The 15,117-nt window shown below is 47.3% G+C and overlaps 2 protein-coding genes across 2 annotated transcripts; both read left to right on the forward strand.

Annotated features, from left to right (window-relative positions):
• Positions 1 to 9,923: 9,923 nt before the first annotated feature.
• On the forward strand, positions 9,924 to 12,176 carry EV420DRAFT_688401 (S-adenosyl-L-methionine-dependent methyltransferase). Its single transcript, XM_060483089.1, has 11 exons — positions 9,924 to 10,321; positions 10,378 to 10,563; positions 10,615 to 10,673; positions 10,723 to 10,845; positions 10,900 to 10,935; positions 10,983 to 11,192; positions 11,251 to 11,436; positions 11,487 to 11,608; positions 11,673 to 11,803; positions 11,856 to 11,886; positions 11,936 to 12,176. Exons 1-11 carry the CDS (start codon positions 10,231 to 10,233, stop codon positions 12,138 to 12,140), a joined length of 1,380 nt encoding a protein of 459 aa, XP_060321376.1. The 5' UTR covers positions 9,924 to 10,230; the 3' UTR covers positions 12,141 to 12,176.
• A 1,083-nt stretch (positions 12,177 to 13,259) lies between these two features.
• Positions 13,260 to 14,613, forward strand: EV420DRAFT_688299 (uncharacterized protein). The gene is made up of 4 exons (XM_060483088.1): positions 13,260 to 13,386; positions 13,449 to 13,627; positions 13,674 to 13,870; positions 13,923 to 14,613. The coding sequence occupies exons 2-4, from the start codon at positions 13,609 to 13,611 to the stop codon at positions 14,604 to 14,606; spliced, it is 900 nt and encodes a 299-aa protein (XP_060321377.1). The 5' UTR covers positions 13,260 to 13,386; positions 13,449 to 13,608; the 3' UTR covers positions 14,607 to 14,613.
• The last annotated feature ends 504 nt before the right edge of the window (positions 14,614 to 15,117 follow it).

The following is a 15,117-nucleotide window of genomic DNA, read 5'->3' on the forward strand; positions in this document are numbered from 1 at the left end:
ATCCGGGCCTTCACGTACAACCAGAGGAAAACGCCGCAGCAGCATTGTGTACGTCAAGTCGGATGAAATACGCCGCCACAGCAACGCCCGGCTCTCCAGCGATCGATGAGTTCGCTTGCGCCGAGCGTAAAACCGCTGATGAGAAGAAGAAACCCCTTCACCACCCTCACCCATTAGTGAGAATGGTCTTAGGCCGTTGTCTTTGCTGCAGAATCGCGATATTAATGCCAGCGCTGGGCTAGTGCCGCGGCACACCCCCTCTAAATGTGGGCAAACGTCTGCAGGTCAAAGCTGGGAAATCTTTAATGCATGAAGCTCGAACGATCCGGTACCAGTAAAGTGAGAGCCGCGCGTTGAGGCAAGAGGAGGATTGCCTGCAGTTGTCGTCCGCCCACCGTCGAATCGATCATCAAGCATACGAATACCGATTATCAGGGAATAATTGTCCCGTTTTTGAAGGTGTGTTTAAATTCATCTTGTTTTCGCTTTGCTTTGCCTTTGACTTTTTATGACATGTTAATATCTTCGTTAAGTTTTGCTACTTTTGTTGCTTTTTTTGCAAACCCGTGGTTTCGTTATGACGTGTTAATGCTTTGCTATCATCTACGTACAGTTATATGTTGTTATCTCTCCTGCTTTTTGCTATCTTGTTGTCGATGTTATGCTTTCTTCGCTTTGCTAGACAAAACGTCCTCATTGTCTTTAACGTTCTTGATGATTTCTGACACTTTTTTTACGTACCCCCATATGCTTCAAATATGCTCTTTAAGTAGTTCTCAATGCAGTTCAAGTTTTACTGATTTATTACTTCGGCCCGTCATGCATCTGTATTTGGTAACGTTGAAGGATGCAAAGTCAGGACTTAGACAGAATCATGGTCCCATTGGAACGAACACAATATACGGAACTGGATGCTTTTGAAATACGGAAAAGCCTGTTATAAACCCTAACTATGTATTACAAGAGCTTTGTGGAAAATAAACGACCAAAAGGCCACCTAATCCTCCATATCCTGGATCTGTACTTTAATCGCACCTTGAGTAAGATCGGCTGCTACGTTGAAGGCATCTATCGCGTTTTCAAGGGTAAATCGATGAGTGACTAGGGGCTTCATATCAATTAGCCCTCCAGAAATAAGACGGATAGCCTTAGGATACTGATCATCAAGGCAGCATCAACGATATCGTTCGAGTAGAAACCCAAAGATATGCTTACTTGATCAACGTAACGATTGATAAACTTGAGATTGATTTCGTTCAAGCTTAACTGCATGAAAGGGTACTGCAGAAGATGATCAGGCGACATTAATGCATGACAGCCCTGTTGACGTACTACTTGTGGACTCTTTCCCACTCCGATGACCATGAGCGTGCCACCAAACTTGATGGTCTGTAGGATAGTATGTACACGATCAGTAATATATCGAGAGATGAATGATGTGGACATACATAGGCGGCAGTAGCAATGCTAGACTCTACACCAGTACATTCCAAGCCTACTCTGAATGCCATACCAGCAGCAGCTTTGATCTTCGCAGCTTGGTCCTCTTGACTCAAGTCACGTTCAATGAGAACGGTGCGAACAGTGGGGACCAATTTCTTCGCAAAGTCCAGACGGTTTTGGAAGAGGTCAGTAATGACGATAGGTTCGGCACCAGCAGCACGAGCGGAGAGAAGAGTGGCCAATCCGATGGGTCCAGCACCACTACCAACGAAGCGTCAGCAAATGTGATATTTAAAGCTGAACAATTATGATACCAAATAAGCGTTGGATCCCCCAAGCGAAGGCCTGAACCCTCTACACCTGCTAGTGCAACAGTCAAAGGTTCACAGAGGGCGCCTTCTTCAAAGGTCATGTTGTCGGGAATACGATGCAACCAGGCGGCAGGATGTACATGCCATTTTGTCAATGTGCCTATATTTTATCATTGTCAAATGGAATAAACGACGGGCTGAACAACACGATAACTCACCATGATATGGAGGAGCGGAAAGAAAGACGACATTAGGGCATCCGTTGTACTTCCCTGTTCGGCATGGCTCGCAGGAAGGTTGGAAGCAGGGAATTTCAGCCTCGATGGTTACTCGGTCACCTGTTATATATATATCTTTCAATTATACAGCTTCGAAACATAGTCTTGTATAAACTCACCGACTTTGAGCTCGGTTACGCCCTCCCCAAGTTCAATCACCTCGCCGGCAGATTCGTGTCCGGATCCACACTGGACAATACAGATGGCATGATTTACAGACTATCATCAGCGAGATCTGAGCGAACCTCGTCATGCAATACCATATTACCGATCCTTCCGTGGCGCCAATAATGAATATCGCTTCTGTTATCGGGACCGAAATGTCAAAGACGCCGCTACCTCACAGAAGATATGAAAGACAACTTACCCACAGATCCCAGACGCTCGAACATGTAAGAGAACCTGACCTGGACCGGGCTTGGGACGGGGTTTCTCTACCATATGCAACTCATGACGGTGATTGTAGAAAACAGCGATATTGGCGCCCTTTGTTGGCTTGTCATTGGGCCCAAGAATCTTGAATTCTGGGTGATCAAGTACTTGACGGGGATCGTACAGCTTGGCGTTCGCAGTGGCCATGGTGAATGTAGGAAGAAAGATGACTGGACGATGGGGTTGTCTTAAGTATCATGCCTTCGGGATCAGGACCGCTTTCTCCGGTGAAGCACCAACGTTCAACGTCAGCGTTCCCCCCTTTGTAACTGGGCCATCGGAATACCTCGGTGCTGCTAACCATTGGAATCGGCGAATTCGACGCGTTTTTCATGTTCAAATGGGCCTCTGAAGGCGTACATTAGACGGAAGGAGGCACCGAAAAGAGTATCCAACTCATTATTGGCAGAGAGGTCACGAGTAAAGAAGGATGCAATGCCATTGGCGCGTGGTCGTATAATTGTTGATCAGATACGCCTCCGGATCATATATCCCCATCCCGCGGAGGCATTTTAGGAATTTGGTACATGGAAGGCAGGACCGTTGAAGAGTATCACATACTTATGTGAGTTATGAAAGCAAGCGGCGAACGGCGGTGGACGGCAAAAGCGGGAAGTTCCGGTATTAACTACTACCACTTATCTTACGGCACCGTACGTACTACGCAGACAATGACTCTGACGACGGTGCAAAAGACAGAAACTATCGTCATTAGTATTGTAAGTGACACAGGAACTCTCGTTATCCACAATGTCTGAGACTTTTTTTGGATAGCCCGTGGTCAGAAATTTCTTTGGGTTTTCCAGCCTGAAGTAGGTAAGTAATAGGGACAGTCAAAATTGGGTTTTATGGGCGATTATGAGGACGATTATACTGTCGATTATAGGGTCGATTCTGCCCCATAATCGTCACCATAATCGCCGCGTCTCTGACCACCCACCTGCAACCCCAAATTATGTAAGGAGAATGGGACTACCGGGATGTTAATCAACGGTTATGTACCCATCATAATCGTCACCGTAATCGTATAACCTCCTCGGGAGGAGGTTATACGATTATGGTGGATTATGGGTTTTCCCACGATTCTGCTATCCATAATCGCCCTCCATAATCGTTGTCATAATCAGCACGCATTCCTGAATTTTGACTGTCCCTAATAAGTATCACCTGTTTGAATGAGAGCTCTGGACCGCGACTGGCAACGGTGGTGATTGAGGGAGCATAGAAATTAATCGTTGACTGCATAGTGCAAATCGAAATTAAATCAGGAACTTGGTCCCGAGCTCAGACGAAGAACTGTTGGCGGATTGTATCCACCTTCCACCTCACAACGGCGATCGAGTTTTCCAATCATACAATGATTTTGGGGTATAACATGCAACTAGTACTACTGATGCTAACGTTCATTATATACATGTAATAATATGCAAGTTAGTGGATGGACATACACGCGAGTACTGGACAGGGTGCAGAAAGCCTTATGATTCTGCATGAGCACCTATCGGAGAATGATCCCAAACTCCGTTGATACTATCCTTCTTCTGCTCTATTCGACGTCCAGTCCAGTCCTCCTCGCCCACTCTATCTGCCCAGTCGTCCTCGTCTCCCCATGATTCAGCCCACTCCTGTCCTGCTGGTTCTACAACAACCACAGGTCTAGATGGTTTCCTCTCGTGTGAGGGGTTCTTCGGTGCAGGAGAAGCAGTGTTTACAGCGGGCTGTCGTGGTTGGCGTATATGGAGGGGTGTAGGAGGCGAACGACGTTTCTTGTTGAGCTTCGTTGCTTCCCGAATGCTCGAGGCAGGTATTGACGCCATCGTAGAAGCTGACGCTACGCTACTTGACAAGCTAGGAGGGTATGCGTGTACATCGTGCGTTTCGCTAGGGATGGCTTGGGGTGTACTCGAGCCGGATAGCTTGGGCTCTGAAGCTAACGGAGTCGTGCTGCCGCCTGTCGATTTATCGTTGGACTGGGAGCGTTGATGTTGATGGGTTGGAGAGCGGGATCGTGGATTTTCGATATCATGGCGCTGTGTACCGGCGTCATCATCGTCCTCGTCGTCAGATGGGACTCCGAACAAAGGTTCGCGGTCTGCATGATCAAGCGCGTCGTGGACATCGGTGTCTAGGGATACGAATTGTTCGTTTGAGGCTTTAACGATGGAGTCGATGAGCCAAAACTGGAGGATGTTCATGATGATGGGGAAGAGACCCATTGTGCTGAACGAACGAGAATGTAAGGTGAGGCCGAAATAAGAATAATGAAACGTACAAGATAACTTGCAAGGCGTCGCCATCTCCTGTCCAAGTCCAACTGAGTAACCAGGCACCAATGATGAACAGGCCAGGGAAAAATGCCAGAAGTGCGATAACTAGGAGCTTCATAGTCGTAAGAGCTACGACGTATAGTGTTGCTTGCTTCCCCCAGAATTTTATAGAGGGCGGAGTGCCGTATATGCCAGACTCGAACCCTTTTAGATGAAAGTTCTCAACGAACAAGTGAGTCAGAACGCGAAGAATGATGTAGAGTAGACCGACACCTATACGACAAGTGAGTGAGATACAGAGAAAAAAATAGATTATAGCAAATACCAAGGGTCGTATCAATTAGGATGTTGAAGAAATAGAAGACACACGCGTTCTCGTCTGAATTGTGAGAAACAGCATCGGATACGAAGACGTTTACTCCGTGGACGAACATTTGTCCCACAATTTGCTTGGAAACATCGAATAACCTGTTCTCAGTTGACGTTAATTCAAAATTTGATAGATCCAGTCAACTGCACGCACCAGATTCGCCAAGGACGTTTCGGTTTCTCTCTATGACGTTTGTACACCAGCGACAGAATCACCAGAATCCCCATCAAGCCTTGCACAATCTACGAACCACTGTAAGATGGAGCTGTTCCTATGGGTGAAATCACCAACAAGCGCGGTCGGGCCCAAGAGTTGACAAGAGCGGCCATCAACATCTGGGTAGTCGTCAAGGATGTTTTTTACTGCTTCGCCAGTTGAGACCGGTGTGAGCACTGTTTCGTTGGCAGACATTGCAAAAAAGAGGTAAAGTCAAGCCTGCTGGAGGCGGCAATATTGCCCGTCACGGCCGCCTCTATGATCGAGCTTATCTCAGCCGTTTGCCAAGCAGAGACAAACTTCCATCTCGATCACAGCCCCTCTCAGCCTCACCAGTTACACGTATCCACCGCCCTCTTGATCTCTAACTACCACGATATCTTGACGACCGGACGCTTACAGACGCGCGAATATATATTCAAGACCAATCGTGATACCATAATGAGCTTCTTTGGCCGGTCTTCGAATAATACGCCTCCACCGCCTCCTCCCGGTGCTTATAATCGTGTACCGGATTACCGCTCGTCTCCTTCAAGGGGTGCCACGAGGCAGCCTCCTCCTTCTCAACCAATGCAGAACAACGTTCCTCCGTACGGTTACAATGATCCTTCGAGTGCTTTGTTCGAAAAACGCGGGGCGTACGACAGGAAGCCTGCACCGCCGCGTTCCAGTGGAAGGTGCGCAGTGATTGAATAGCATGACTTACGCCTCATAATTCTTGTAGCTATGCAGTTGTTTCATCTCCGAGTGATGCCTTTGCATTGTCCAATTGTCTCGCCGTCCATCCATCTGACTTCACCAACGGTCAACATGTTCTGGTAAAAGGCGGGTTCGCATTGACTGTAAAGTGAGTATTATACGTTCAATCCATAGAAATTGACTATATGCATGATGTCAGACATGATAACACTGGAAAGCTCCAGCCAGGATGTATCGGTGCATCTCAAGTTCAACGACAGTGGATAGGTCTTTCCGTTCAAGGCGATCATGTTAGCATCGAGCCCTTGCCATCTCCTCCCCACCCATCGGCACCTTCCTTCCTCCAGTCGATTGACATCGAAGTCGGATTTCTCAAACCTCGGCATGAAATTGCAGAGCAGTTTTCTGCTGATGACATGGCTCATCACATCGTGAAAGCGTTTAATGGCATTATCATGTCCACGGACGAGATAATAGTGTTCGAGTACCACGGCCAGAACATCAAAGGGACAATCAAAGGCGTGTCTGTTCTTGACATCGCCGACGAACAACGTCGTGGTGGGGCTCCCGGTCAACGTTCTGTGAATCACCAATTCATGGGAATAATCATGGACAAGACCGACGTGACTATCATGAAGGCCGCTGATAGCGCCATTAAAATCAGATCCAGTGCAAAGAAGTGAGAATCCTTTTCATACATTAACACGTATTCTTTACCGACCACTGTAGGGCGCGGCCGAACGCGATCCTTGCTCCCAATTTCAAGTTCGAAGACATGGGGATTGGAGGCTTGGATACGGAATTCAGCGATATTTTCCGTCGAGCGTTCGCATCTCGAGTCTTTCCTCCAGCATTGGTTGAGAAATTGGGTATCGAGCATGTTAAAGGTATCCTGCTTCACGGTCCACCAGGAACGGGAAAGACCCTCATCGCTCGCCAAATCGGTAAAATGCTGAATGCTCGGGAGCCAAAGATCGTCAATGGACCAGAGATTTTGAACAAATACGTCGGTGCCTCAGAAGAGAATATACGAAAACTCTTCGCTGATGCCGAAAAAGAGGTAGTGTTTGATCTTTGTTTTGTTGCTCCGAACTAAGTTGGTTGCATAGTATAAAGAAAAAGGCGACGACAGTGGTTTACATATTATCATCTTCGACGAGTTGGATGCCATCTTCAAGCAACGTGGGTCAACAAATAATGGTACAGGTGTTGGAGACAGCGTCGTCAACCAGCTTCTTTCGAAGGTCAGTCCCCCGCTTTCGCCCATATATTTGTGGTATTCACGTTGTCGTAGATGGATGGTGTTGACAAGCTGAACAACATTCTAATCATTGGTATGACCAACCGTCTCGACATGATCGATGAAGCTCTTCTCCGTCCTGGTCGTCTCGAAGTCCATATGGAGATTTCTCTACCCGATGAACATGGGCGGCTCCAGATCCTCTCCATCCATACGAGCAAGATGCGCACAAATGGTGTTATGGATCATGACGTCGACCTCGCGGAGCTCGCATCCATGACGAAGAACTTTTCTGGTGCTGAAATTAATGGTCTCATCAAGAGTGCAACCAGTTTCGCATTCAATAGGCATGTCAAGGTATGTCTGATTGATAGAAATTTTCTTGATATTCGTTAATGATATTCCAGGTCGGCACTATGGCAGGTATATCCGACGATGTAGAAAATCTTCGCGTCAACAGAAGCGATTTTTTCAACGCCCTAGAAGAAGTGCATCCCGCATTCGGTGTGTCCGAAGAAGAGTTACAGCAAGTTATCCAGAACGGTATCATCCACTTTGACTCCATCATCAATGTATGCACTTTTCGGAACGTCGTGTTTTCTCAATGATTGACAGACCTTCGCAGGAAATACTCAGTACAGGACAACTATTTGTGAACCAAGTACAAACGTCTACAAGAACGCCTCTGGTTAGCGTTTTGCTCCATGGCCCACCAGGGTCCGGGAAGACGGCTTTGGGAGCATCGATTGCGCAAGCCTCTCAATTCCCTTTCATCAAATTGGTGTCGCCAGACAACATGGTAGGGTTCGGTGAGAACCAGAAGGTGACAGCGATACAGAAGGTCTTCGCAGACAGTTACAAAAGCCCACTGAGCGTCATTGTTGTTGACAATCTCGAACGTCTACTCGGTGCGTTTATGTCCTGTTTTGGTTGCCGTAATTCATACCTAACGACCTGGATCAGACTGGACACCGATAGGCCCCCGATTCTCCAACACAGTTTTACAAGCGTTACTCGTTCTTTTGGCTCGCAGACCCCCCAAGGTACGGTTCATCGATAATGAAGGTTCTAAGCGAAAGCTTACGCTATTCCAACCCCTTAGGGTCGTCGCCTCCTTGTGATTGCAACCACGTCATTACGACCGGTCCTGACAGAGCTTGGCCTTACAGATACATTTGATTCTGAGCTGCGAGTGCCACCAATTTCGAACCTCGAGTCACTGGAACGTGTGCTGCAAGAAGTCGAGCTGTTTAACTCGGAAGGGGAAATGAGGGAAGCCATTCATATGCTCGGGGACGCCGGATTTGCATTGACGGCCAAGGACGAGGCATCGTCACGGCACCATATCGGGATTAAGAAGCTGCTGAGCGTGATAGAGATGGCAAGACAGGAGCCTGATAATGTAGTATCACGTTTAACTGGAGGGCTCATGGGTTTGGGTATGTAGGAGAATATACGATAGCAAGTAGGTGGGAATGTAATTTTAGACTACAGATAGATTTCCTATTTGGGAACCGTGGTGCGCCAAAGTTCTCGAAGGCTCCTCTTGTTGGACACCACCATCATCATCGTACCTTTGCCATTGTCCCAATGTCCGCTGAAATTATTGAAGATCCTCCTCACCTCGCACCACTGCCGCGATCTGCGTCGAACCCCAAGCCTAAAGGTATCCTGAAGAATGCACCGCCGCAACCGGGAGCGAAGGAGCAGTGAGTATACACAGTTAGGAGATGCCGAGTCGATATATAACGTGGTTCCTCTTTCTGTAGCAGCCTACAATGGGATGAAGCCAACATTGCTCTGACAGAGATACAGAAAGATAGTCTCATGAAGATAACGGAACCCAAGACTCCATATGTTCGATACAATGCAGAGACCGACGAGATTGAAGGAGGTGCGTGTGTAGTATCCATTCCTCGTCGATTCTAATGCTGTACAAAGACATCCCTGATCTTGACTTGAATGGCCGATACATTTCAGTATCGCCCGCTCGTTCGGTGTCGCCAACTGGTGCGGACACTTCTGGGCCGTCCTCGCGTCGAACATCGTTCTCTAGCACTGGCAAGCCTTCATCTGGACGATCGGTGAGTACGGCTTCCAGCCGTAGTACGAGCTTCAATCTGTCCGATGAAGCGCGGTCAGGAATTCGTGAAGATGGACGCGGAAGAGATCCGGGAAGCGAGGTTGAGCTAGACGAAGAGATGGACGAAGAGAGTGAGTTTTCTTTTAGTGATCTGAGTCTTTGAGCTGAAGAATATTTTGCCAGCCGCTGCAAAGCATGCAGCTTTTGTACGTGCTAGAGGACGGCATTACTCGAATGAAGCAGAAGCTATGAAGGTAAGGTTTCACTTTGATGACCGAGGTCCTTCTCAAAGTATTTTTACGTATCGTACAGCGCGCTGCAAAGCTTATGGCTGAGGAGGACGACGACAATGTTGAGGGCGACGACGACGCGTCTGTGTCGGAAGACAACTCAGTTCCTCCTGTGCCCCCGCTGTCACTCAAGCCTAACGGAATAGACCACTAATCAGTTAGCATCGGACCACTAATCTGACTTCCCGGACATCTAATTTGTAAATTCATACAGCTCGTATCCTGTTTTGTAACCCAAATTGCTTCAGTCGGTCGGAGTACCTATATGCTCTTTTTTGACTTTTACCTAGATACCTTCTCCGACTTGATTACCGTGATCTTTCTAAAATTTTGTTTTTGAGCTAGCTAGACCTGTAAAACACGCCCTTTTGAATTTTTTTGGTTGTATAAATGTCCATTCAAAACGGTACCACCATAAGTACGATAGTTCACTAGCAGGCCTAGGTACATACGACCGGCCCTAACCGAGATCCACGACTTCTTTTGTATATCCTGAGAACTTCCATTGAATAATCTAGGGAGCGTGGACGACAACTAGGCGCTCCGAGTCATAAACGTATCTATACTCACCGTCTATCTGCCCTCTGACTTTGTGCCAACAATGGCTTACTCTAGATCGTATGCCGCACTTTCCATTCCGTCCTTTTCTGCTGTCAAGGAAGGACAATTCTGGCCTACGTTGGTCACTTTTGGTGTGCTGGTCGGATGTACGTCTTATTAACCTTGTGCTGACTGCTCCATTCACTAGCCCGGTCAACTATAACTGCAGTTCTCGACAAGGGGGCTAAAGATGGGTTCATAGAAATTGTAGAATGCAACGGCACTGAAATGAAATTCGGTACATATAACCAGGCTTCCTCAGACCGGCAAGGACTTCTCTTCGTTCACGACGAAAGCTTCTGGGTTCGTGTATACCTTTCATATGATGTCGGATGTTCGTGTCCCTATCCCTTGACATTTCACGCGTGCTCACCACACATTTTAGTTTCCGAAGCTTATATGAACGGCGAGATAAGCTCTCCGTCCATGAAGGACGTTTTGAATGTGAGTCGATGCGTATCTCCCCGTGGACTGCAATTTATGTTCATACTAGATCTACGTCGACAATTATCCTCATCTGAGCACAGTATGGTCCTTGACCTACAAGCTTAAATCCATTCTAGATGTCATCATTCACCGTTTCCTCAGTCATGGCTTCCGTCAATCAATCTTCAATGTACGACTTTCCCCGTATCATCAGCACAACACGAACTAAGTCACCCTTCTCCAGGTGGCAGGTTACGATGCATCGAACGAGCTCTATAAGGTGAGCACAATGATTCTCGATACTTCCCATTATTAAACGAAAGACAGGCGTTCCTCAGTGAGGAGATGCAATATTCGTGTCCCATCTGGGGAGACAAAGATGGCGGTGTTCGGGGTGATCTGACCGGACGAAGAGCGTATGGAGATCTTGAACGTGCCCAGGAACGCAAGATTCGTCACATTTTGAAGAAGGCGAGGCTTCGGCCTGGTCACCGACTGTTGGAGATAGGGAGTGGATGGGGCAGTCTTGCGATCGCGGTAGGCCTCGCTTCTCGTGTGCTTATCATCTCCCGATTCACTTTGTTGTATGTTCTAGGCAGCAGAAATGGGTTGCACTGTTGACTCCCTGACGCTGTCGGTCGGGCAAAAAACCCTGGCAGAGGAACGGATCAGAAAGGCAGGATTTGAGTCCCAAATTCGGATACACCTTATGGACTATAGAAACATGCCTCCGAGTTTCGAAAAGGCGTTCGATGCGTGCGTTAGTCTGGAGATGCTCGAGGTGTGTTTCTTCCCATGTGTAGATGATTGTACACTGATGTCAATCTGTAGGCTGTCGGGATCGAATACATGTCAACGTATATCAAAATTATCGACTGGGCATTGAAAGATCGAAACTCTGCTGTGGTCCTTTCGGCGACGTGTTACCCTGATACTACGTTCACGCCATACCAGTAAGCAATGTCTATTTTATTGTGATTTCGTATTGGGATATCTCTTGCTCATCTGCACCACAAGGGGCGATGATTTCATCCGAAAATATCATTGGCCGCACACAATTCCCCCAAGTGCTACGTGGCTAGCCCAACAATTTCATACAGTGCTCCGTGGACGGTTCTCCCTTGAGAGTGTCGAAGATTATGCTCCGCGTGAGTCGTGAAATGCTGTGGATTCAATTCCTGTCTGAATATCTGGTTGTAGACTACTGTCGATGCCTACGTGAATGGGCCAGGTCTGTTAAGTGATTCATATTGTTTGATGCGGCATTTACGGTTCGTCAGGCGCCTTCAAGAAAACTGGACGCCGGAGTTGATCGCGTCCCTCCAAGATCGATACCTGGAATTCTCAGACCCACATGCTCTGAACGTGTACAAGCGTCGGTGGTTGTACATGTTCGTTTACATGGAGGTTGCCTATTCGCGTGTCTGGCTTACGCTTCATACGTGGACCTTCGCACGTCCCGTATGTTCCGATATACTTTTATGAATTGGGGATGCTTACTGAGGACTCACTTAGGGATATCCTGCTATCGATTACAGCTGAAATCCGTCCATATGATCAAATTTGCACTATATTTATGTGAAGACATTTCCTGAAAGTGTATAAATGTTCGCCAAGTGCATCTAATCTCGCCCTTCTCTCCCTCGCTTCTATACCTATTAGACACTCGGGTGTTCCGGTAGAACTGCTTGATATATCAGAGGATACGAAGCATAAGGCATTTGCAGAACTTCGAACGTGAAATCTGGGTTCCACTATTACTATGAACACATGACAGACCGTGGCTACGGCAATCTCAATAACTCTATCCTGCATCTATTATCGAACGCGCTCAAAGATGACCCTACGACAGACCTCGAGAAGTTGCTACACAAGGCACTACCTATCCATCTATGCGCAACAACGTAGAGGAACGTCTTAAGAAACGGCTGAAAGGTAAGTCTCCGGCAATTCTCTTTCTGGCTACTAGACTTAATTCTACTCTCTCTAGATACCAAGGAGGGGGAGGAGTTAGAGCCCGTAACGAAACAACATAATAATATTCCTGCGCAACTTCCTATGCCGCCGTTGTCGCTTCCGACGTGTATTGTTTACGCGTTATCTTTTGGAGTCCACGATATACTTAATGTACCATTGGACGAACAGTCGTCCTCTTGTCTCTCGGAAGCCATCATACGTTGTATCTCCGCCGGGACGCCTTGAGGTTCGGGTCACTTTTTCCTTTTTCCCTTTGATGAAGGAGTAGCTGACCAGACGGGATAGAGCAGCCGTCAGGTCGAATCGGAGGATGTAGAGCTTGGCATGGTGACCGTGTCATGATAATAATCTTTTGGACTGTAAGTTTATATTAAGGTATATCGAGAGGACGTTTTTGTTACAATGAAGTGCTACTTGAACGATGGGCCCCGCGTTGTCTTGAAGCTTTGCCGCTTGAGCTCAAGCGAAAATCACAAATGCACCGGTCTTGAATCCGTCACTGCAATCGAATCAGATAACTTTCGTCTTGATCCAGAGTCAATCTAAAGATGGGTCGCTGCAATTCGAGACACCAAATAGATCAGTCCGAACTCTCGGTGTACTTCCTACCTTGATCTCAGTGCTCTCTCTGCTGTTCTTCTACGGTATATTCGTTGGTCTCTAGCGGGAATTCTCAGCCCCGAGGATTGTGTTCAGTCCCGTAGCGACGTGTGTTACTACGATGTATAGATAATACCCGCGGTTACAGATTCTGGTTCGTTTCCTTCTCAGAGACGTTGACCAGAATAACAACTCCTCCCTTCCCTGCTCGTGTAGTATATCCCAGGGTGTTCTCAAATTATTCGTGGGATTTCTCCAAACGGCATCCACCGTCTCGTAGTCTCGTGATGATTGGATCAACTGAGGGTTTCTTGACCAGCGCTTTCTCAAGCTCTTCCACGTACTCTGCGTATACCTTGCAATCTGTGGCCTAACGATGTCAGGAAGAGCATATGGTAGTGCATTCTCTATCATCCTTGCTATGTAGCTGATTCGTAACAGGAGGAAATTCGTATGTACGAGCGCCGGCAGCTCAAGTTACATTGAGTAGCTTGGGGACGCTCGTATCGTCCTTAAAGCAACAACAAGAGGTGCAGTCAACTGAAATCGAACGCATCAAGAGTCGTATTCAGAGCCTGGAGAAGGAGAATGAAGACCTACGTGCGGAGAATAGCGATCTGTGGAACGAAATCAACAAGGTGAGTTCGAAGTTGTCGCTTTCTCAGGGTATTCACGTTGACATACGAACAGATAAAGGGCCCAAGATTTCCTTCCGAGTTGTGCGATAGAATCATCGACTTCTTGCACCATGATCATAAAGCTCTCAAATCATGCAGTCTAGTCTGCAGAGCCTGGATTCCTGCGACTAGATTCCATCTTTTTGAATGCTTCAGTTATGAAGTACTATGGAGGTCATATAGAAACAAGGTTACAGTGCTCGACAGCTCTGTTTGTACACTATTCAAACATGTGCGCAAAATCACTGTCAATGAGCAGGGTGGTATTGGAAGTTCGAAGGGAATTCCGCTGGATTGGTTGCAGCCTCTCGCTCAGTACTTCAACCGCTTCACGAACGTAATAGATCTTTCTCTTCTATCCATTAACACCACCTCGATACGCTACATTATCGACTCACCTGGTTTCACTTCTCATATCACACAGCTGATGCTCCACAACATTATCTGTTCTACCTTCAATGACCTCCCCTATATCCTATCGTACTTCTCCAAACTCGAAAGTCTTTCCTACGATGTCCATTGCTGTGACATATCCAACCTTTGTTTTTGCAGGCAGGGGGATATGACAGATATGCATGCAGAGACTTTGGCTCCTGATAGCTCCCCACCTCCACCCCCAGCGACGCTGCGGGTCATCTGGAATGATAACACCGTTAGTAGCTGTTACTCAGATGCGAGGAGTGCCTTGTACAGTTGACTCCATGTCAGTGGTCACTCAAATCTGCAAACCTTGTTGCTTGGATCCCTCGAGTTCCGTGATGAGATAATGGCATTGTCGTCGTATCTCCATGGTTCTGGTGCGACACTGAAGCATATCGTTTTGGGATTTCGGACCGAAAAGGCGATAGGTGCGAACTCTTTCACTAAAACGATCTACATCCTTGTAGTACTCATGTTAAATTCTACAAGATCTTTTCTCTACTAAGTTCGAGGCCCTTAGCGGATGCACTTGTCTAGAAGCTCTCCACATTACGAGGGGAATTTGGTTCTATGACACGACCCAACATAGATTTCACCATTTGCTGATCCAGCTCTCAAAGCTCCTTCTATCGCTTCCGATAGCATGTATGAAAAGGTTGACCTTTGATATCTCACCCCCGTCACCGTGGTCGCCGGTTCCAAAATCAGAGCAACGGCCAAACTCGCATGATTTTGCCACCATTGACCAGCTCTTACATCGGTTCTCGGGCTTGGAAGAGATCACATTC

This window comes from Desarmillaria tabescens (genome assembly GCF_030435595.1).
Source record: "Desarmillaria tabescens strain CCBAS 213 chromosome Unknown EV420scaffold_306, whole genome shotgun sequence".
Lineage (NCBI taxonomy): Eukaryota > Fungi > Basidiomycota > Agaricomycetes > Agaricales > Physalacriaceae > Desarmillaria > Desarmillaria tabescens.

What these genes read in the sequence shown, in the direction of transcription:
- EV420DRAFT_688401 (XM_060483089.1), top strand. Translation starts at nt 10,231, where the DNA reads ATGGCTTACTCTAGATCGTATGCCGCACTTTCCATTCCGTCCTTTTCT. An exon ending in TTAGTCTGGAGATGCTCGAG is followed by an intron (nt 11,437 to 11,486) that starts GTGTGTTTCTTC and finishes GTCAATCTGTAG; the next exon opens with GCTGTCGGGATCGAATACAT. An exon ending in ACTACGTTCACGCCATACCA is followed by an intron (nt 11,609 to 11,672) that starts GTAAGCAATGTC and finishes CTGCACCACAAG; the next exon opens with GGGCGATGATTTCATCCGAA.
- EV420DRAFT_688299 (XM_060483088.1), top strand. An exon ending in TGTGGAACGAAATCAACAAG is followed by an intron (nt 13,871 to 13,922) that starts GTGAGTTCGAAG and finishes ACATACGAACAG; the next exon opens with ATAAAGGGCCCAAGATTTCC.